The sequence below is a fragment of the Peromyscus eremicus genome, chromosome 9 (genome assembly GCF_949786415.1).
Source record: "Peromyscus eremicus chromosome 9, PerEre_H2_v1, whole genome shotgun sequence".
Taxonomy (NCBI): domain Eukaryota; kingdom Metazoa; phylum Chordata; class Mammalia; order Rodentia; family Cricetidae; genus Peromyscus; species Peromyscus eremicus.
In genome coordinates this window covers 51,934,600-51,957,735 of record NC_081425.1, presented here as the reverse complement: position 1 = coordinate 51,957,735, position 23,136 = coordinate 51,934,600, and the positions used below count along the sequence as shown (strand labels likewise).

Below are 23,136 nucleotides of genomic sequence, written 5' to 3'. Positions count from 1 at the left end.
AGGGAGGTTAGAGTCCTTTCACCATGTGGGGATGAACTCAGGTCATCAAGTTTGGTAGTAGATATCTTTTATCACCCACGGAGTCATCCTGCGGGTCATAAACTATTTCTAGTGCACTCAACCCAATGGTTGCAGGATTTTTATTTTCACATACACGATGTATATATTCACCTCCTCTCACCTTCATGACTGTTCCTTTTTTTGTTTAATAACTCACTGAATCTATTTAGTGCTGCCCCTCATTAACATGGCTGTGAAGCCATCCACTGAAGGAAACCTGGTGAACCCACCGAAGGCCAGACCCCTAAAGAAATGTGCAAGTTTTTGTTTGTTTGTTTTTTTTTAAAAAAGATACGTATCCACTTTTATTTTATTTGTTAATTAGTCTTGGGAAATTTTCTGTGAACAGTTCTGATGAGGGTGTTTTGGGGTAAGAGGAAGTAACTTGGGTGAAAAAAGAGAGAGAAATGTCTATATAGCTTCCTTGAAAACTTGAAAATTTACTAATCCACAAAGTTGCTTTAATCTAAATTTTTGAGGTTTTTTGCTAGATCTCGAAAGAACAAATCTTTCAAGGGCAGTAGGAGAACTGTATAGATGTGTTAACTTGGGATACACATGTTTCTTCACACCTTTTTGGACCTGGTCCCAATATATTTTATGCCTCTTCATTCCTGGTTTGAATCGGTGTTTTAATCAATTTAGGATTACTTATATGTTATTTCTTCAGGAATGTCACCGACTTTCGGAGCTCATTACTCGCTTACTGATAGACAGGAGCTTGTGCTCTGACGTCAAGGCAACAGCCCACTGTATCAATATAGTACAACTTACTCACTTCTAACAGGCAGGGGAGCTGCTTCTGATTTGGGCTTGCCATGATAAAAGCACAGTAAACATCTTTATGCATAACCTCTGATAGACATGCATGTTAATTCCTCTTGGATAGTCTTGGTGTGGAGTTACAGGGTGTGGGTACAAATGTGTTTAGCTTTACTGGCCATCAGTTGGTCAAAGTGGTGGAGTCTATTTATTAGCCCACTAGCCTATATCTAGTTCAGGCCTCCACAGACACGCCAATACTTGATTTTGTCAGATTTTTTCATTTCAGCCATTCTTATGGGTATGCAGTAGTATTTCACTATACTTTAATATTCATCTTCCAGATGAGTAACTATGTTAGGCATCTTCGTAGATGTTTGCTGGACATCTTAAAATCCTCTTTGGTGAAATAAGCTGAAAAAATCATCGAGCTGTATTTTAAACCTCTTTTTTATTATTATTTGTTGTCTATCCTGAAACAAGGCCTTTGTCAGACATAGATAGTGTAGAAATCTTCTCTGTGGCTTGCTTTTTCCTTCTCTTAATTATGCATTTTCATAAGGGTAATTTTAATAAACGTTATTTTCTTTGAAGGTCAGTACTTTCTATCTTATTTAAGACTCCGCCCTACTCCAATGCCTATTCGCCACACTTTTTTTCCTGAGTTTGTTTTAACTTTCGCATTTAAATTACAATCTACTTTGAATTATTAGTTTTTTGAATACAGAAAGAATAAGGGTCATGATTCATCTTTCCTCAGGTAAATCTCACTGCTCTAGTACAGGTTCCAAACAAAGTCACTGAGGGCTGGTGACAGGCACACGTTCTGGAAAAGGCATCTACATACTCACCAGTCTCAATGGTCTGCTTTCCTCCAGAGAGGACCCCCAAGGGGAGTGTACCTGTGGGAGTGAGGCCCTTGAGGGTCAGCACACTCTCACTCTCCTCCCTGCAAAGGAACACGGAAGCCCTGGTTAATGCCAGGGCGCCTCAGCACACCAAGCAGTGACATCTGAAGGAGAGCAACAGAAAGGCAGCGACAGATGAAGACAGGTCCCCTACCTGCATCTGACCCAGGTGTTCTGCAAACACTTCAGACAGAGACAGTTAGCCAGTCCTCCTTTTTCAACCAGAGGCACTGGCAGCCAGGCACTGTTCCCCACACTTTATCCCCTCTGACTCAGCTAACAACATGTGAGCTAGGCCCTAGTAGAATCTGTTTATAGACAAGGAAACTGAAGACCCAGAGATTAAACCCAAGACAACACAGCTAAGGACAGCCAGAATTTGAACATGGGGAATCTGGCTCTAAAATCCACACTAAACATCTATGCCAGTACCAAATGAATGTTTTCCAAACACTGTTACTTTCCTACGGAAGTCTGGTTCAACCTGTACTCAACCAGAAGACTTGTAGTTCTAGCACCAGATTACAACCTTAAAAACACTACTCTCCGCTAACTTCTAACCTACTTTGCAAATGCCTTCATCCCACCATGTAATGACAGAACCTTACCGAAGAACCGAAAAGACCCGTGCCATTTTCCCAATGGCTCTGATTTTATTCTTGATGATCTCTTTTCGAACGGAAGTGCCTCCTTAGAAAATACAAAGAACAAACGAGTTAAAGGGATGTGGTTAACAGGACAGCTTTTTCAAATGCAGGATGGAGTGTCTTTTGTATTTAAATTAAAGAGAAACTTAAAAAAAGAATCAAAACCTAATTTTTAAAAAGCAACCATCTGGTGGTGGTGGCGCACGCCTTTAATCCCAGCACTCGGGAGGCAGAGGCAGGCGGATCTCTGTGAGTTTGAGGCCAGCCTGGTCTATAGAGTGAGTTCCAGGACACCTAGGCCTACACAGAGAAACCCTGTCTTGAAAAGCCAAAATAAATTAAAAAAAAAAATCCAAGGAAGTTGCAAGGAACAAGAGGAAAACACCCGAAGAGAAGAAATGAAGTAAAGAATGAATGAAGGGGCCCCCAAAGGACATGGAGAGTCATCTATGGGGAGTGGAAAGTTTTATAGGTCTGAAATGCTGTCCACAGTGAAGGAGGAAACACAAAGACACAAACAAAGCTCACAATGACAAGCTGCTACAAGCTAAGATCTCTCTCTTCTGAGAATGCTAGGTGCCACCTTTGGATGCAGGGTCTGGTCTGCCGAAGGGAGCAGCTGACCTGAACTCAGGAAGGCCGCTTTCCCTCTCTAATCTCCATACTCAAACCAGTTATTGTTTCTTCGGAATACTGCCACACAGATTACAAGGACGGGTACGGCACTTCAAAGGCAACATTGAAAAGTTCATGTAAGACTTTATGGCCTTTTCTTACTCAAGATTTAGGAAACAGCCCAAACGTGAAAGGTAAGCTCCAGGCGTACACCAGGAGATGGCATCCAAAAGTCAGACAAAGATACATAGGCTTCCCTTCCTCTCTCCCACCTCTCAGGGCTGCTGGTCAAACTACAAGCCCCCAGAAAACAGCCATTCCCACTGAGAGAGAGGGAGGAAAGTCATGAGGAACTGCTCCACTACCAATTCCAAACGACCAGCCAATCAACGGCGGCAGAGCAGACAGGAAGAACTCGGCTCACAGCACAGTTCAGTTGGATACCTTTCGGACAGCTTGAAATGTAGTGATCTTCAGGGAAGAGACACCAAGAAAGAAGGAGATGAAGACAGACACATGGGAGGAGGGTGCGAGTTTCCATGGAAGAGAAAAAAAATCTGAGTGAAGTGCCTGGAGAGGAGCAGGCTGTAGCTGAGCAGCTCAGAGACTGCCCGCTCCACGAGAGCTAAATACAGACTCCTTTTTTGTCCTTTCTTCCATTTCTTAACAATTCAACCTTTCACATCAATTCCCATCTACTATTATCTACCCCCCATCATGAAGATAACACAAAGATACTGTTTCTGAGACAACACAAAGAACAAACCAATGGACAAGAACAGTTTGCACATCTCTCAACAGAACACTGCACTGCTGTTTGACTTGCTAGCACATCTCACTTTTCAGGAGACATTTTCCTTTTCATGGGTTTAAGCCTTCAGGACTTGCTGTGGCTTCTGTCCCGTAAAGGCTTTGCTTTGGGACCCGATGCCCCTTGGTGTTCACTCATGGTTAAGACAGAGAGGGAATCAGAAGCTTCCGGAGCTGGGAGAAGGCAACTGATGCTCTGAGCACTGCATGCTGGGCTTCTACTGGGGAACTGAGTGCTTGGTTTGGTCATTTACACCCCAGAACTCATTTGGTTTTAGAGATCAGCCTCCAGACTTAGAGAAGGGACAGTTATCCCATGGCAAATAGGGTTTTAACAGCCTTTTCAAAGGTTCTCATCTATTTTACTTGGGTGAGCTCAGTGTCCCTGCCTGCTCCTCCATTCTCAATTCTAGCAACTGGTACTGACGTTCAGCACCCCCAATTACTAAACAAGGCTTTAGTGTTCTCAAATAAACTAAGTGAATATTACTACTGCATTCTAAAAAGAATCTGTTACCTTGTTCCATCCCTAGCCTTAACATTTGATGGACCTTTCTTACAGCAGGAAAGACCTTTGGTTTGTTTTTTTCTTTTAATTAATTTTTAAAGTTACCATACAAAGTAGCAGGTCTCACCCTGGCATTTCTATGCATGGGTTGTTATGTGTCTTCTAACTTGCCTCCCTCCCCACTGTCCTCCTCCAATGAATTTGTTTTCTTGACTCCCAAAAGTTCTATCTCCTCCTTTTTGTAGACATGTAGTTTTTATCTTTTTACTAAGCATAATGAGTTTTCTGTATTTATGCAAAGCAAACTAGTCACTACATGATTTATTAAGAAGCACATGCCTATAAAACTAGTCACCCAGGGCTGTCACCCATGTTGCCCACAACCCACAGTACCTCCGACACCTGCAGCCTCTCCTGTCTAAAGGATACCACTCTTTTGCTTTTCACTGGGATTTTTTTCTTCCTGTAATTTGAAAGTTTTACTATGTATGGATACATCTATATGCATGATACTTTTTAAAAGTTATATTTATTTATTTTCTCTTTGTGTGCACACTCAGCAAGAGGAGGTCAGAAGACAAACTGCAGGAGCTGTTTCTTTTCTTCCATTATGTGGGTCCTCAGTCCCAGCAGCAGGCATCTTAACGCACTGAGCCATCTCACCGGCCCAGGTTTCAGGTTTGGGATTTCATATAATTGGCCTATTAAACATTGGTGGGGGAGGGGGGGTCTGGCTTATTTTATTCAACATTATGTTTTAAGACTCATTCACATTTTCACTGTGGCCTATTTTTATGGTCACACATGTTCCCCTGCAGCACTATGCCACAATTTTGTTGTTTTGTTTTGTTTTTTAAGACAGTTTCTTTACATAGCCCTAACTGTCCCAGAACTAAGTAGATCAGGCTGGCCTCCAATTCAAAGAGATCTGCTTGCCTCTGCCTCTCAAGTGTTGGGATTAAAAGTGTGTGGAACCATGCCCGTCCACTTTGCCACAATTTATCACCTGTACTGCAGCAATCATTGGGTTGCTTCTAACTTCTGGGAACTGCATGTGAAGTCCTTGTATGTATTTCAATACATCTGTCTTTGCTGAATATATGCACATGTTTCTGGTATGTTCCCAGATATTAGAATGCTCAGCTCTAGAGCATGTGTATGTTTAACTTGGATAACAGTTTAGCACTGTCTATTAAAATGGGATCTACCAAATTATAGTTGTGTGTGTGAACATTCCCATTACTACACATGCTAGCTAATACTGGACATGGCTCATCTTTAATTCTGGCCAATCTGGTAAGTATAAAATACTATTTGAGGTGGTTTGGAAGAAAATGGCCCCCAAAAGGAGTAGCACTATTGGGAGGTGTGGCTTTGTTGGAGTAGGTATGGCCTTCCTGGAGGAAGTGTGTCACTGTGGAGGCAGGCTTTGAGGTCTCATATATGCTCAAGCCATGCCCAGTATCTTAGACTACTTCCTGTTGTCTGCAGAATGAACTCTCAGCTCCTTCTCTAGCATCATGCCCTCCTGCACACCACTGTGTCCCACCATGATGATAATAGACTGAACTTCTGAAACTATAAGCCAACTCATTAAATGTTTTCCTTTATAAGAGTTGCTGTGGTCATGGTCTCTTCACAGCAATAGAAACCCTAACTAAGACATATCCCATTATGATTTTAATTTGTATTTTCATGATTACTAATGTGGCTGAATATCTTTTCATATTTTTTGTTAATCATTTGGGAATTCTCTTTGTGATGTGCCTATTCATACCCCATCATCTTAATTGGTAGTAATTCAGTCTTTTGTCAGTGGGCCATTTGTTGGTTTACTGCAAATACCGTCCTTCTGGGCAGCTTGCCTTTTCACATGCTGAACAGAGTCTTTGAATAAACAAAAGCTCTTATCTTTATTTTATTTATTTATTTATTTATTTATTTATTTATTTATTTATTTATTTAGGTTTTTTTGAGACAGGGTTTCTCTGTGTAGCTTTGGAGTCTGTCCTGGAACTCAATCTGTAGACCAGGCTGGCCTTGAACTCAAGTGCTGGGATTAAAGGCATGCAACACCACTGCCCAGCTATTTTATTTTTAAAAGATAGTTTTGTTTTATGTGTATGAGTGTTACCTGCACATATGTAAGATAACCACATGCATGTAGTGCCCTCAGAGGCCGGAGAGAGCTTCAGATAAGATCCCCTGGAATCAGAGTTGGATCCCGTGGTGGCAGCAACCACATGGGTACAAGAGCTGCAAATGTCCTTATCACTGGGCCATCTATCCAGATCTAGCTCTCATTTTAATTTATCTAATTTATTAATAGTTTTCTGAATGGCTAGTGTTTTTTGAATCCTGTTTAAAGAATTTTTTCCATTTCAAGGTTATCAAGTTAATTCTATATTATAAATACTACAAATTTCAATTCTACAATTCCATTGCTTTGCATTTCACTTTTTAAAACTTTTGCTGTTTGTTAAGACAGGGGCTTTCTGTGAAGTTCAAGTTAACCTTGAATTCACAACATAACCCAGGCTGGCCTCAACCTATGCTTCTCTTGCCACAGTCCTGAGTGCTGGGATGACAAATGTTCACCACCACCTTGTTCTCATTTGTCTGTTTGTTGCTGTGATGGTAGCAAAGGTAGAGATGCAGCCCAGGAACTCACAGATGCTAGGAAAGTACTCCACTACAGAGCCACCTCCTCAGCCCCCTTTAGCTTTCATATCTGAATGAAATATAAAGCCACAAAAGTAAGCATTTTGGACCTATAAAATAAATTCCACGTAAGATTTTTTTTTCAAAAGGGGGTGTTGGGGTGTTCACTAAGTATTTATTTTAAATGCCATTATTAGCTAGGTGTGGTGGCACACACCTTTAATCCCAAAGCTGGTGGATGTCTGACTTTAAGGCCAGCTCGGTCTACATAGCAAGTTCCAGGACAGCCAGAGCTACACAGTGAGACCAAGTCTTAAAAAAAAAAAAAAAAAAAAAAAAAAAAAAAAAAAAAAGCCGTTCTACAATACCACTTCTGATAAAAATCAAGTATACATGTGGTTTAATTCTGAATTCTCTATTCTGTTTCAATGCTTATCTACCCTTAAATTAATCGTTCTAATTACTGTAGCTTTACAGTAAATCTTGACATCTATAGAGCAAGTCCTGCTATAGTATTCTTTAAGCCTTTAGCCATTTCCCTATGAAGCTTAGAATCAATCAAGGCTAGGTGGTTGTGCTGGCTAGTTTTATGTCAACTTGACACAAGCTAGCATCATCAGAGAGGAGGGAGCCTCAATTAAGAAAATGCCTCCATAAGATCAGGCTGTAGGAATCCTCTTAATTACTGATTGATGGGGGAGGGCCCAACCCATTGTGGGTGGTGCCATCCCTGGGCTGGTGGTCCTGGGTTGTATAAGCAAGCAGGCTGAGCAAGTCATAAAGAGCAAGACAGTAAGCAGCACCTCTCCGTGGTCTCTGCAGGTAGGTCCCTGTCCTGCTTGAGATCCTGTCCTCACTTCCTTTGATGGAGAACTGGGATGTGGAAGCATATGCTGAGTAAACCCTTTCCTCCCCAAGTTTCTTTGGTCCTGGTGTTTCCTTACAGGAATAGTAACTCTAACTGAGACAAGTTGGTACCAGAACAGTGAGGTATTGCTGTGACAGACCTGATAATGTTTTGAGGAGGACTATGGAAGGACTTTGGAATGTTGGGCCAGAAAAGTCATTGAGCGTTAAGAGCTCAGTGAGCTGTTCCGTGGGAGCTTGGAAGGTAAGAACGTTGAGTGCAGTACAGAAGATGGAGGCCTGGCTTGTGACATTGCAGAGGGAACCAAAGACTCTACCAAGACTTTGTGTGACGAATCTGTGACATCTGGTCAGCTGGAACTGAAGAATCAGCTATGATTATGAAAAGACCAGAACCACTAAAGTAAAACCTTTGTGTTACTAGGACAATTGATGCTGGTCAGCTGGGGTAGAATGCATCTGTAAGAATCAGCTGTGATTAAGCAGAGACCAGCATTGTGGAGGTGAAATCTTTTGGAAAGTGTTTCCTGAGAGTCAGCACACAGGAACTGTGTTCCAGACATGGACAAGATTGTACCTTGCACTGGCAGTCGAACTTGGTAGTGTAAGAGTCACCCAGGTGGTACTGGTTTTGAAGGCATGAAGGGGTCATGGAGAGCAGCTGAGGCTTGGTACTGTGAAAGGCCAGGAGAGGCCATTGGTGAAGGTGCAGCCTCAGTAGCAGGTGAAGACCCAGGACTGAAGGGCTCATGCAGAGAAGTTGAGAGCCTATGAGAGGCTACTGGTGAAAGTGCAGCCGAGTTGCAGCAGAAGACCCCAGCCTTTTGGAGACACCAGTGCCATGGGAAGACCACCAGGAAGAGCTGCAGCAGTGGAGAGCAGCCTGCCCGAACTTAGAAGACAAACTGCGTGTGCTGCAGAAGGCAGAGCTGGAGAGGTGACCCAAGCCCATGGAGGAACCCAGAAAATCATGCGTAAATTCCAGACACTGGATATTGAGTTATTTATATTGTTGGATTTTGGTCTTGCTTGGTTCAGATTGTGACTGTACCCTGGTTCTTCCCTCTTGAGAAGGTATTTAATTTAATTTCGATATTTACAGGAGCCCACAGCTGAAAGACTTTGAACTTTTAAAAGGTATTTTGGATCTTTAGAGATTGGATATTTTAAAGAGACTTTAAAAGTTTCACAGTATTTACAAATTCAAATACAGTAAAACTAAAGTTATGTTTTATATTGTGATATTAATATTAACGTGCCATCTTGGGGATGAGAAAGAAAAGGTTCTAATTGAAAAGTGATGTTTGTGTGTCAAGTTGACATGGGGTCAATACTGGCTAGTTTTATGTCAACTTGACACAAGCCAGAGTCCTCAGAGAGGGGAGAGACTAGATTGGGAATGCATCTGTAAGGCTGGGCTGTAGGCAAGCCTGTAGGGCATTTTCTTAGTGATTGATGGGGGAGGGCCCAGCCTATTGTGGGTAGAGCCACCCTGGGCTGGGGGTCTTGGGTTCTACAGGAGAGCAGGCTGAGCAAACCATGAGGAGCAAGCCAGTAAACAGCACTCCTCCATGGCCTCTGCATCAGCTCCTGCCTCCAGCTGTGATGTGGAAGCATAAGCTAAATAAACCCTTTTCTCCCCTGTTGTAGAGTATTATTTGAAGGTGTGTTACTTTTGTTTATGTTGTTTTGTTTAACTCTGTGAAGCTGTGCTACTGTGCCTGTCTAAAACACCTGACGGTCTAATAAAGAACTGAATGGCCAATAGCAAGGTAGGAGAAAGAATAGGCGGGGCTGGCAGGCAGAGAGAATGTATAAAAGGAGAAATCTGGGAGGAGGGAGAAAAAAAAAGAGATGGAGGTGTGAATGGAAAAGCAGCCACGGAAGGAGGAGAACTCCAGGGGCCAGCCACCCAGCTACACATCCAAGCTACAAACGGAGTAAGAATAAGATTTGCAGAAGTAAGAGAACGGGAAAAGCCTAGAGACAAAAGTTAGTCAGGATAATTTAAAGATAACAAAATCTGGCAAGGAAGAAGCCAAGCTAAGGCCAGGCATTCATAAGTAAGAATAAGCCTTTGTGATTTATTTGGGAGCTGGTTGGCAAGGTAGCCCCTCAAAAGAAGCAACACCACCAGCACCACTCCCCAGGTTTCTTTGGTCATGTGTTTAATCACAGCAGTAGCAACCCTAAGACAGTAGTGCTTCTGTTACTCTCCAGCCCTTTGCCTCTTGCACTTTATCAATGAACCTGTTTTCTTAAAATAGGATTAGATGTACATTCTTCTTCTGTTATTTTTCTTCATTTCATTTTCCCTGTAATTTAAATGTTATATAACACTATTTTTTTTTCTTTCTATTTTTTGAGACATGGTTTCTCTGTGTAACACTGGCTGTCATGGAACTCACTCTGTAGATCAGGCTGGCCTCGAACCCAGAGATCCACCTGCCTCTGCCTCCCAAGTGCTGAGATTAAAGGTATGTGCCACCACCTCCCAATTAATAAACTATTTTCTTACAGCTGAACCTAGAGATTGCACTATGAATTATTACTTAAGTATAATGCTAAAGGCTGGGGATATAGCTTAGAAAAGCACTGGTTTATCATGCATGAAGCACTGGATTTGATCAGAATTTATAGTTCCCCATACATTTAAAATTCATTACAGTATTTTTTTATAATCCACTCTTATTAGCATATGTTTTATTTATTCAAGTCCGACAAGAATCTATGTTCACATGGTTTCTGCACATGCTCTCTACTACTTTTACTCTTCATTCCTTCCTAGGTTTATAAACTTCTTTCCAGTACTTTCCTTCTGCTTAAATGCCATCCTTTAGAATTTTTCAGTATACATCTTCTGCCAATTCTATTAGTAAAAAATTTTAAGGGATAATGTGGTATCTACAAATACTTATTTCACCTTTACTGTTAAAAGTATTTTTTTGCTGAATGTAAGATTCTAAATCACTGGGCATGAACTTTCACCAGCTTGAGTGTGTTACTCCATTCCCCCTTTGCTGCTTCCGTGAAGAACCTGCCTGTGCAGCTTCTCTCTAGGGGCAATCTGCATGTGGGAGCTGCTCTCAGATCCATCTTCCGTCCAGAGGACTTCCACAAGCGGCTAGGAGTTGTTCTTAGTGTCACTTCTGCTTTGTTAAGGGCTTCTTTAGTTCAAATTCAGTGTCGTCTTGGTTCTTGGAAGTTTTTCTCTCTGGACCTTTTCAAAGACTGCATCGTTCCCATTTTCTCTGGTCTTCCAGGCATACATCTGCTAGGGCCTGTCATCAAATGTCTAAGTCTCTTAGCTGTTTCTACACTCCCCTTCTCATCATGCTTTCATTACTTTTATTCTGACCAACCTTCCAGGTCCCTTAGTCTGTGTTTTGCATTATCAAATTTGCTAATTTGTTATCTTATTTTTCAGTCTTATAATTTCATATTCGATACTTTTTCAAATCTGCTACACTCCTCTTATAATTCAGTTATTTTCCAACATTTTCAATCTCGTCTTTTTTAAATATATTTTTATTATTTTTAATCTATGTATATGTGTGTAAGTGTGTACAGGTGCTTGTGTAGGTCAACAGTGTCAGATCCCCTTGGAGCTGAGTTACAGGCAGTAGTGAGCTGCCTGATGTAGGTGCTGGGAATTGAACTCAGAGCCTCTGGAAGAGCAGTACATGCTCTTAACTACTGAGCCCTCAACATGGTTTTTTAAGTACTTGAACAAATTAAGCCAAGGATGGTAGTGTACACTTTAATCCCAGGGCTCAGGAGGCTAAGGCAGGTGGATCTTAAGTTTGTTTGTTGGTTTTTAAGTTTCACCTGACGAAGCCAATGTCTGTAGAATCTGAAAGGCCTATTTTTCATTTCTGCTGCTCCTGAAAATGCTTTTGTTGTTGTTTCAGACAGGATCTTATTATGTATCCCTGGCTGGCCTGGAACTTTTAAATAGACCAAGCTGGCCTGGAACACTCACTCACTCACTCACACTCTCTCTCTCTCTCTCTCTCTCTCTCTCTCTCTCTCTCTCTCTCTCTCTCTCTCTCTCTCTCACACACACACACACACACACACACACATACACACACACACACACACACACACACTTGCTTCTGCCCCCTAAGTAGTAGAATTAATTATGCCTTTAATTCCATGCTTGGTTGGAATTATTTTTAACATTTTATATGTATGGGTAGTTTGCCTTCATGTGTGTCTGTGTACCACTTGTAGGCCTTGTACCCATGGAGGCTGGAAGAGGAGTAACAAAGTTGTGAGTTATCATATGGGTGCTGGGAATCGAACCTGGGTCCTATAGAAGAACAGCCAGTGGGCCTAACTGCTGAGCCATCTCCAGCCCCTGGAAATTCGTTTTTAAAAAATCCTATTTCTGTTGTTGTTATTGCACATGTGTGTGTACTGGGGAGGTCTGTGTCATAGTGTGAACGTATAGTGCAGAGAACAACTCTGTGGAGTTGGTTCTCTCCTGCCTTGATGTGGGTTCTGGGGATCAGATCTAGGATGACAGGCTTATGCAGCAAGCCCCTTTACCCACTGAGCCATTTTGCCAGCCCTGTTTCTGGGAACCATTCCTCTTCCTCATCCTGTAGTATCTCCTCATCTGCCTGGTTGTTTTGGTTGTCGGCCATATACTGTATTGACAGACTGCTTATTAAGATCTTACACGCTGTTATTTTACAGGGATACAGTCAGGTGTCAAAGGCTGAAATGATGAAAAGATAGTATATTTCCTTCTAGTTTATCCTTGCTCTTGCAGATTCGCCCTTCAAGGTCCCAAATTAATGAGTAGAAACTTATGATCATGTACATCCTCCTTGGGAAGTCCTAAAACCCATTTATTTATGTTTTTAGCTTAGCTACACAAGGCTATAAAAATTGCTCTTAAACTTTTTACCCCCTCCTTTGAAATTTATGAGTGTTCTAAAGAAAGAAACAGTCTTAAACACTGGTTCAACTGTGTTTCTGTATTTTTCTGTTCTCATTTTGTAATTCTTTTCTATCTTGTCTGCTTTCATATGGATTTAAAATTATTCAAGCCAGGTGGTAGTGGCGGCGAACGCCTTTAATCCTAGCGCTTGGGAGGCAGAGGCAGATAGATCTCTGAATTTGAGGCCAGCCTGGTCTACAGAGTTCCAGAATGGACAGGGCTACACAGAAAAACTGTTTTAAAAAAACAAAAACAATTAGCTTTTCTAGCTGTCTTAACAGGAGGGCTGAAGTAGAAATCCTTAGGTTGTATGACTTATTTAAAACACAAGTTTTGAGACAGAGAGATGGGCTCAGTGGGTAAGGGTTCTTGCCACAAAGCTGGACTGAGTCAGAGGCCCAGAACCCACCTGGTGAGAAGAGGGCGCCAACTGCACACTGTGCAGTCTGGGTGTAGAAGTCAGAGAGCAACTTGTGGGAACTAGTTCTCGTCTGCCATGTGGGTCCTGGGGATGGCGCTCAGGTCATCAGGCCTTTACCAGCAAGCCACCTCACCAGCCCAAGAAATTTTTCTTGACACATAGCTTTGGTGATATTTTGTTTGTGATCTAACAAATAAAGCTTGCCTGAAGATCAGAGTGTGGAGCTAAGCCACTAGTTAGCCACACAAAGGCCAGGCAGTGGTGGCACATACCTTTGATCTCACCACTTGGGATCTCACGCCTTTAATCCAAGCACTAGAGAAGTGGAGACAGGAAATGATATGGCTGGGCAGAGAGAGGAATATAGGGTGGTGGTGGTGGTGGGGAACAGGAGCTCAGTCTTTTGGGCTGAGGAGTTGGTGAGGTGAGAGGTGGCTGTGGCTTGTTCCTTTGTCTCTCTGATCTTTCAGGATTTACCCCATATCTGGCTCCAGGTTTTTAAGACCAATTAGGATTCGTGCTACATATATCATAGAGCTTATAATCATTTCCATTTCTATTTAGATTTGCATATAAACTTAATTAGTTTTTTTTTGTTTTTTTTTTTTTGTTTTTTTTTTTACATATTCCACCTACATTAACTTAAGTTCTTTTTAAATCTTCTAAACTTCCTCAAAAGATCTGGCTCCACTCAACAATCTCTGATCCAAAAAAAGGAACTCACACAAGCTGTACTCCATCTGCTCACAACCTTCCATGTAGAATCTAATAAAAATATGTTTGGGAATCTCCTCTAGATTTCCAATGGGAACTATGCATTCTATACCATCCTATATTTTATATGTAATAGTTAAGTGAACTGTCTTGGCACAGGTCTGCAAAGAATGTGAACTGGAGGTTTGTGATCATGTGACACTATATTTCCAGAATCTTCATATCCTCAGAAAAGTTAGAGCCTGCCTTTCAGATCAAACCACTGAAAACACACTAGACTCACCTGGCTACAAATTAATTTAAACAATACATCTAAAGGCAACAAACTAATCCACAGTGACAGAACTCAGGAAAAAAAAGCACGGAGTTACACATATAACCAATGTTACTATACAAAGACACAATACAAAGATCTCTTACACACCAATATGAGAAGAAACAAAACATGCATATAATCCACTAGAACTAGTAATATATAAACTGATATTCACAAAACAGAGTAAATATGGTCAATAAACACAAGCAATGTGCTTATTAGTTATCATAAAGTATAAATTTTAATAAAATGTTATGTTGGGGCCAAAAAAGAACAAATTAAAAATTAGAGCTGGGGATATGGGTAAATGCTTGCCTAGTTTGCACAATGTCTGGATTCTAGCCTTGGCACTTCGAGTGTGCGTGCGAGTGAGCGTGCGTGCGTGAGTGAGTGTGTGTGTGTGTGTGTGTGTGTGAAAACTGTTACAGAAAAATAGTACTAGAAAAGGCATGTGAACTGTATCACACACAGAGATACAAATTAACAGTCTTTTAAAAGGCTATCTGTATCAGATTAAGCTTTAAGTACTAACTGATATATATATGCAATTTCTAGACATTTAACCTATAAAGAAGAAAATGTTACTCTCAGGTTTTCTAATATTGCATTACTTTCTCCATAGCATATATCAGTATCTGCATTATGTTTATTCCTTGTTTGTCTTCCTTATATTACAATAAGTTTATTGAGAACAAAGGCATAAACAGTATTTGACACACATCAAGCATATAACAAAGACTGATTGTTGATAGAATGCATGATGATTTATCTGTAAGAATTTGAATTTTTTTTCCTGTGACAAGATTTGTCTCTGTGGCCCTGGCTGTCATTCAACTTGCTCTGAAGACCAGGTTGGTCTTGAACTCACAGAGATCCGCCTGTTACTGCCTCCCGATTGCTGAGATTAAAGGCGTGCACCACCACCGCCTGGCAAAAAATTGTAGCAGTTTTAAAAGCTCAAGTTGAGGAGGAAAAAATCCAATATCCAGCAGCATGTGTTCGGCTAGCACAATGAATGATGAACATGGACAACTATGTAACCATGAGAAACTAGACTACAAAGGAAAATGAGAAATAGATATGAAGATATGATACCATCATGTCACCTCATTTTTGTAAGTAACAAAAATGAAAAAAGAAAAAAATCTATGCAAAGACAAAGTTTGCACAGAGACACTAGCAGATATCTGAGGTGGCAGAATAATAGTGACTATTTTCTTCCTATTTATGGTTTCCTACAGTTATCAAACTTTTTCTACAATGAACATAATTCTTTTCCAGTAAGACCAAGAAAATTTCAAAATAAATGAAATCCCAATCAGAACTCATTAGTTTCTAGTTTGAATAAGAAGTTTACCTTCTGCTTCATCATCTGAAATCAGTTCATCATCAGAGCATATGTTGAGAATATTGACCAGCATCTCTGTGACTGTATGACAAAGTAATGCAGAATGGACACAGTCAATAGGGCACTTTCCAAGGTGCATAAATAAAAATACATTCAGGAAACACTGACAGAAATGACGTATCATATTATAAATAGTTACAAAAGTAGCATTAAAAGTAGACCATCAGGTTCAGAAGAACTTATGTCCACACTTGTCCTGGTTAGATGAGAACTGAGAATTCTATCACAGAATTACTTGATTTTATTAGATGGCTGTTCAGAACCTTTGGCTCAAGTATGCACAGAAAAATTTCTTCCCATTTTACAAAGAAGTTACGACAGGCCTACATCCAACAGACTTGTTTTAAGTTTGCACTGCTCACTTGGGTCACTGTGTCATGCTGGTACTGTGCACTTGTGTGGCAGTGTTTGATGTCTGTGCTGTGCACTTGTGTAGTGCACATAAAACTCTAAGACAACAAATCCTGTCTAAATTTCTTTAGCACTGACGATTCATAAAGAAATAGGATAGTGGCCATATTAATATCTTGATCACACAGGACAGTTGCTTTAAATTGATATTTCAGATAAGAAAAGCATAATAGATTACTATTTCAGAACAGTTTAATGTCATTTAAAAATCTCTGTGGAGGGCTCAGTGGATCAAAGTGTTCCTGTGTAAATCTGGTGACTCAAGTTCAATCCTTGAAACGAGTGTGAAGGTGGAAGGAGAAAGTCAACTCCACGAGTTGTCCTCTGCCCTCAACACTTAATCTTTGTAGAGAACAAACAAAATTAGCACACACTTCTGATAAACTTTGGGAATGTAAAGGTCAGGAAAGAGCTGGTGGTGTTCAGAGGCACACTGGGATTCTCTTACCTTTTTCTCCAACGAAAGGCAAAGACCATGTGAAAACATCCATGAAATTTGGGAGCCAGTAGGGGTGTGGAGAACAGTTAAACTGCCTGATGTTCATGACATTGTTTTCATATTTCAACACTGCAGCTAAAAAATAAAAAGTAAGCCGTGAGCACAGAAAACCACGGCACAGCAGCTTGTGCTCTGTCCAGCTGTGAACTGCTCACAGGTATTTCAATAACTTATTTTCCATTTGTAAATTCAGGACAGGTCAGGACAGCTTGACAAGTTTAAAGAATTTTGCAGGGGTCATTCTCTTAGGGATTATCACAAGGGACAAAGTTACCTGAGGAATTCACATGATTAAAGCATGGAAGACAATCTGCTCTGAAACACCAAAGGTTTGCTGTACAAGAGCTATTAAATAAACTTCCCATAATTTCCATTTACTGGCCAAACAGCTGTAATCACAGCTTCCCTCTAAGTGCAAATATCACCCATTGCATGGACATATACTATTTAGCTAGTCACGAGCCACAGCCAAAGTTTCTCATTAACTCTCCAGAATTAATTGGGCAATTCACAGTGGGGAGCTATAAAATGGGAAACCTGGAACAATTTATAATCAATGTTTAAGGGTAGAGTATATAATCTCTCTTCACAGTAGATTTAAAAAATACCAGTTTCTGCTGGGTAGTGGCAGTGCACACATTTGATCCTAGTACTTAGGAGGCAGAGGCAGGCAGAGGTAGGCAGATTTCTGTGAATTGGAGGCCAGCCTGGTCCACAAAGTGAGTTCTAGGACAGCCTGGAACTGTCATACAGAGAAACCCTGTCTTGAAAAACCCAAAACATAAAACAACAAAAAACTCCAACAAAACGAAACAATCAGTTTCTTCTATTCTCAGTATTCTGAGATGCCTATAAACATTTAACAGCAATCATGTCATATAGGTGAATGCCTACTTGTGCCAATCTGACTTTCTGTATATTTTTTGTTTTGTTTTTAAATGAACTCTGGCAAAGTTTTATTAGAGAAAGACTTTCCTGGTTTACTTTTCACCAATCTGTTCTGGCATACTTCTAATAACATCAGAATCATCTGAGTCAATGATAGCCAGTGTGCATACTCTGTAGTATTTCCTGCACCCTGTGCCCAATTTAATATCCATGCCACTTTAATCATGGATACCAATTTTGGCTAACATGGCATAGTATTCTATTTCAGATTTTCTTGGGCTGGGCAGTTGTTGGAGAGGATAACCAATTTCACTTTGCCCTGTCTAACCATCTTCAGAGTCTGTCTGTCCCAGCACATACTTTCCACTTTTCATAACAAGTTGAAGCCTAGAGGCCATCAACTCCAGACACTTTTTTTTTTATATGGTTTTTCAAGACAGGATTTCTCTGTATAGCCTTGGCTGTTCTGGAATTTACTCTGTAGACTAGGTGGGCCACAAACTCACAGAGATCTGCCTGCCTCTGCCTCTGGAGTGCTGGGATTAAAGGTGTGCAGCACCACCACTTGGCTAGAGACTTTTTTGTCTTTGCAGCCACCATCTTCCTGCCTCAGGTGAGGGACAACCCCCAACCAAGAGCAACTGCCAAGACAGCTGGGGAAAGCTGAGAAAGGCTTCTTTATAGTTTTAAGAGTGGTTTATTCTGCAACACCTGTGCTGTAGTTTATACTACTCTTTCAATTATTCTTTTTTGTTTGGTTGCTTTTTGGGTGTTGTTTTTTAGATGTGAGCTCTCTCTCTCTCTTCACCCCTCTCCCTCTTTCTCTCTCCTTCTCTCTCCCTATAGCTCTGGCTGTCTGGAGCTCACTATGTAGACCAGGCTGGCCCCAAACTCAGAGATCTTCCTGCCTCGTGCCTCCTCCACACAGCAGCCCATGCAAATGAACGAACACACACACACACACACACACACACACACACACACACACGAAAAGTAAATAAATGTAAGACATATTTTTAAAGAGTGTCAAACTCACTTGTAATTAGAAATGCAAATCAAAACAGTATTTTTCATCAGTGAAATTATAAGGAAAAGGTATATGAAGGCCAGGCTGGGGTGGTCCACACCCTTAATCCCAGCACTTGGGAGGCAGAGGCAAGCAGATCTCTGAGTTCGAGGCCAGCATGGTCTACAGAATGAGTTCCAGGACAACCAGGGATACTCAGAGAAATCCTGTCAAGAAGAAAAAACAAAAACAAAAAACACCAAATGGGGAGCCAGGTATAATGGTAGATGTCTAAATCCCAGCACGGAGGAGGCCAAAGCAGGATGGTGAGTTTGAGGCTGGCCTGGGCTGTACAGTGAGACCCCATTTTAAAATACCAAACAAAACAAAGTATCGCCAAATGGTGACTTTTTTTTTTTTAGGTAGTATTAGCTTATGCTAACTGTTCTAACATAACTCTGAAGTTATTTATTAGTTTTACATTTTGACTCAGTCATTATCATCTACTTTGATCACTATATGCTAAAGATCCAATCTCTTAGGAGATGAAGGCCAGGCAGCAGCTTATACTCTAAATTTATGGACTTTTGTTCCAATAAGATCTCTTCATCTAGATATGGTAGTGCATGCCTATAACCCTATCACTTGGGAGACTGAAGCATGAAGACCCCAAGTTCAAAGCCAACCTGGCTTACATGGCAAAACCCTGTCTCAAAACAAAACAAGAAGGGGGGTGGGGGGGGGTGAGAGAGGGAGAAGTGTCAAGATCTGTAGAGGCAGAGTAGAGTCAGATAAGGAGACTGAAGCGAAGGTCTTTCCCAAGCTACACACATGCTTTACCACAGAGCCACATCCCTTACCCCAGACCTTTTTATCTACTGAAATTTTGTATTTAAAAGTAGGTGTTTAGGCTATAGCCCAGTGGTAGGGTGAGTGCTTCCCAAACACAAGGTCTTGGGTTGTGGTGATATATTGTGTACCCTAATAAAATTTGCCTGAAGATCAGAGAACAGAACAAGCCACTGGATTAAACAGAGGTCAGGCAATGGTGGCACATGCCTTTAATCCTAGCACTCGGGAGACAGAGGCAGAGATCCGTCTGGATCTCTGTGAGTTCAAAACCACCCTGGACTACATGAGATTGACTCAGTCTAGGAGAGAAACAGAGCCAGGCAGTGGTGGCACACCTTTAATCCCAGTACTTGGGAAGCACACACACCTTTAATCCCAGCATTAGGAAAGAAGTGATATGGCTGGGCAGAGAAAGGTATATAAAGCGTGAGGAGACAGGAACAAAAGGCTTTTCAGCTGGAGAGGCATTCAGTCAGAGGATTCGTGGAGTTGGTGAGGTGAGACATGGCAGTGGCTTGTTCCTTTGTCCCTCTGATCTTTCAGCATTTACCCCAATATCTGGCTCCAGGATTTTTATTAAAAGACCATTTAGCAATTCGTGTTACATTGGGCTCAATCCACAGAACCAAAAAATAAAAATAAGTAAATGAACACACTAATAAAAATAAAATGCAAAATTAAACCAGAGCTCACAGTTACTAACAAATTCACATTCAAATACTGTTGAGTTTCTTTACCTTTATTGTTATAAACATCGAGGTAATTAGGAGCAGAGAAAATCGTAATGAGTGATGGAAAGCCTGTTGATTGGCTCTTCCTGTACATTCGGTACCTGGAAAAGAGATGAGAGTTCATGCATCTTTACACTCTTCAGGGGTATGTCAAAGTTTTAATGCAACTTACCCAGCATCCTGGGCTTCATGGGCTCTGATTATTGATAATAAACTGTTGTTCTGTAAAAATTCACAAACTGCAGGGTAACTGAAAAAGAAAATGAGAACACGTAAGTTCAGAATTACAGCAGTTATGTTTTAATAGGAATAAAGGAAAAACCCAACCACAGAGTCTTAAGCTTATAGATACTACAGACTATTGAATTAAGATTTATTTTATGTGTATGAGAGTTTTGCCTGCTTGTATGTATGTAAGCCACATGAGAGCCCGGTGCCTGCAAAGGCCAAAGGAAGGTGGCAGATCCCCTGGAGCTGGAGTTACAATTATGACCCACCATGTGGGTGCTGGGAACTGAATCCAGTTCTGTGGAAGAACAGTTAGTGCCTTTAACCACAGAGCCATGTTTCTAACACCACCACTGAACTTTTATCAAGAGCTCAGAAACCAGTGATTTCTATTTCAATAATACATATTACTATTAAACCTGAAGATGATGCCTTAGAATAGAATCAGTTTCTCCATCTTTTCATTTATTTTATCTTAACACTAATGATACAACTTTAATACTAATGATACAATCAAAACTTTTCTTGGTATTTTGATATGAAAATATACCACAACAGCATGGTGCATGTATGTAGCACAGTAAGTGCTACAAAATGAGTGCATGACTTTCTTCCATCATCAAAGCTTTAGAAAAGTAAAATAATCTACTTATAGCTTTATATGTAATAGCAATGCCAAGATAATACTATGCATGGCTATTTTAGGAGTAGATATAAATATTATAGACCACCATGTTATGTATATGAATGCTCTACTTGCATGTATGCCTGCATGACAGAAGAGGGCATGGGATCCCACTACAGATAGTTGTGAGCCTCCATGAGGTTGCTGGGAATTGAACTCAGGACCTCTGGAAGAGCAGCCAGCTCTCTTAACCACTGAGCCATCTCTTCAGCCCTAGACCACCATATTCTAATGATATCTGCATATACTCCCAAAACAGTCTTAATATTTTTACTTTTCTGGATAACAAATAGGAAGAACTAGAGAATATAAAATTATTTTGAGATTGTGTAAATGTTAATTACTTACCTTTTTTTTTAATGTTTGTTTCTTGAATTGAGACAGTGTTTGCCTAGCATGCACAAAGTCCTGGGTTCAACCCCCTGAACCATATACTAGTGATGCTACACACACTTGTGATCCTAGTACTTGGAGGGGGAGAGAGAAGAATCATAAGTTCAGGTCATCTTTTCCTGCATAGCAAGTTTGAGACCAGTTTGGGATACACGGGATCCTGTCTAAAAAAGAAGGGGGGCAACTTTGCTTTTCACTATGCTCAATGGAAATGTCTAATTTTCAAATCAACATTGTCACCATCACAGAACAAGAAGTCCCTGCTCTTGACTGGGACAATGAACATAGCCAATCTATGGAGTGGGTTTATGGAGGCCCTAGGGATGAGGTAGGAGGTTGTAAAATCTTGGTGAAGCCTAAGACCAAGGAGTCATGCCATGAGTTCCTAAGGGCTATATGGACTCTAAGATTCCTAGGAGCCTTCAGCCACAGTATTTTCATCAATCACTTACGTGTTTCAGATGTTCCTCCTGCATAAGGACCGTTTATGGAAATACACTATAGAATCATTAACATGAACTCATGGTCAGTAATACAACTCACACCTGACAACTCTAGCACAGACCCATTTTCTCTGTAAGTTACATCACAGCCCGAGTGTGCTCATGAACACTGGACAGCACTTCGGCACTGTGTTTGAGTACCACTGTCAACACTAAAATAAATGGCTGATAGTGCAAAAATAGTCATAGAATACAAGATAGGGCTGGAGAGAGTTCAGTGATTAAGAGCACCTCCTGCACTTGCAGAAAACCCGGATTTGGTCCTCAGCACCCACATCCATAATTCCAGTTCCAGTGATCTGATACCCTCTTCTGGCCTCCATGGACACCAGACAGACATGGTGCACAAACATATATGTGAGCAAAACACTCATACACATAAAACAAAAGAAAGGAAGATTTGGAAAAAAAAGTCAGAGCATGACTTCTAACTTCAGCTGCACGCCTGTCCATGGGGTGACTCAGACATTGTCTGTTGTTCTGCATAGTGTATGTCCATGAATGCTTGTAAGAGCTCTGTGGGGATGGACTGGGTAACCCCAGTGAACCCCGGTGAGTGTGGGGATTCACTGCAATCCCCATCCCCAAGCTAAGTTTTAGAAGGAGGATTTCTGAGTGGAAGGCCTATGTATTGTAAGAGGTGCTGGGAAGTGTACCAAATGACATTCAGCCAACAATGCTAAGTTCTTAAGCAATGTCAAAAGAAGGAAAAGTTAAATTGTTTCACTAAATAAGTCACTAGAAAGGCTAGCAGAGAAGAATACAAAAAGATTATTTTAAAAATGTTTAAAGGCAAATAAATTAAAGTTTCTTTTGTATATGTTTACTTCATTTAGTTATTGTATTATCTTAGCCAATCAGCAAGTGTTTTAGTGAACTAAATAAATGCATTATTTGTCATAATAAAACACTGGAATTAAAAATAATTTTCATTTCAAACTTCCCTATTTTCTTTTTTTTTTGCTTGGCAAACCACACCAAAATGTCACATGTGAGCTTTAGGACAATAGCCAACTTCCAGGAAATGTCCTAGGCTTAGATCACAGTGTCCTGTTCATTATTTATTTTTGTCTATACCCGAAGTTCCAAAAGCTGGAGAGCTTTGCAATATATAATATGATCCCCTGACCCCTCCCCCTCCCCCTCTCTCTTTTGAGATAGGATTCTTCTATGTAGCCCTTGGCTGGCATGGTACTCACTAAGTAGATCAGGCTGGCCTCTAAATCACAGAGATCTGCATGTCTCTGTCTCTCAAGCACTGGAATTAAAGGTGTATACTATCAAGCCTGCTC

At 40.8% G+C, this 23,136-nt stretch overlaps 1 protein-coding gene and 1 pseudogene across 4 annotated transcripts in view; both read right to left on the bottom strand.

Moving 5' to 3' along the window:
* Ppp3cc (protein phosphatase 3 catalytic subunit gamma) overlaps positions 1 to 23,136 on the bottom strand; it is a 70,877-nt gene that overhangs the window by 3,474 nt on the left and 44,267 nt on the right. For 3 of the 4 annotated variants that reach the window (XM_059273370.1, XM_059273369.1, XM_059273372.1), the window contains exons 7-12: positions 20,208 to 20,285; positions 20,042 to 20,136; positions 16,508 to 16,633; positions 15,598 to 15,669; positions 2,339 to 2,420; positions 1,674 to 1,771 (exon numbers count right to left, since the gene is read on the bottom strand). In XM_059273370.1, coding sequence (XP_059129353.1) covers positions 1,674 to 1,771; positions 2,339 to 2,420; positions 15,598 to 15,669; positions 16,508 to 16,633; positions 20,042 to 20,136; positions 20,208 to 20,285 — 551 coding nt within the window. The remainder of the gene's footprint in view (positions 1 to 1,673; positions 1,772 to 2,338; positions 2,421 to 15,597; positions 15,670 to 16,507; positions 16,634 to 20,041; positions 20,137 to 20,207; positions 20,286 to 23,136) is intronic. The other variant, XM_059273371.1, reaches the window with a different exon arrangement.
* LOC131919248 (large ribosomal subunit protein eL30-like) lies at positions 17,539 to 17,856 on the bottom strand (annotated as a pseudogene).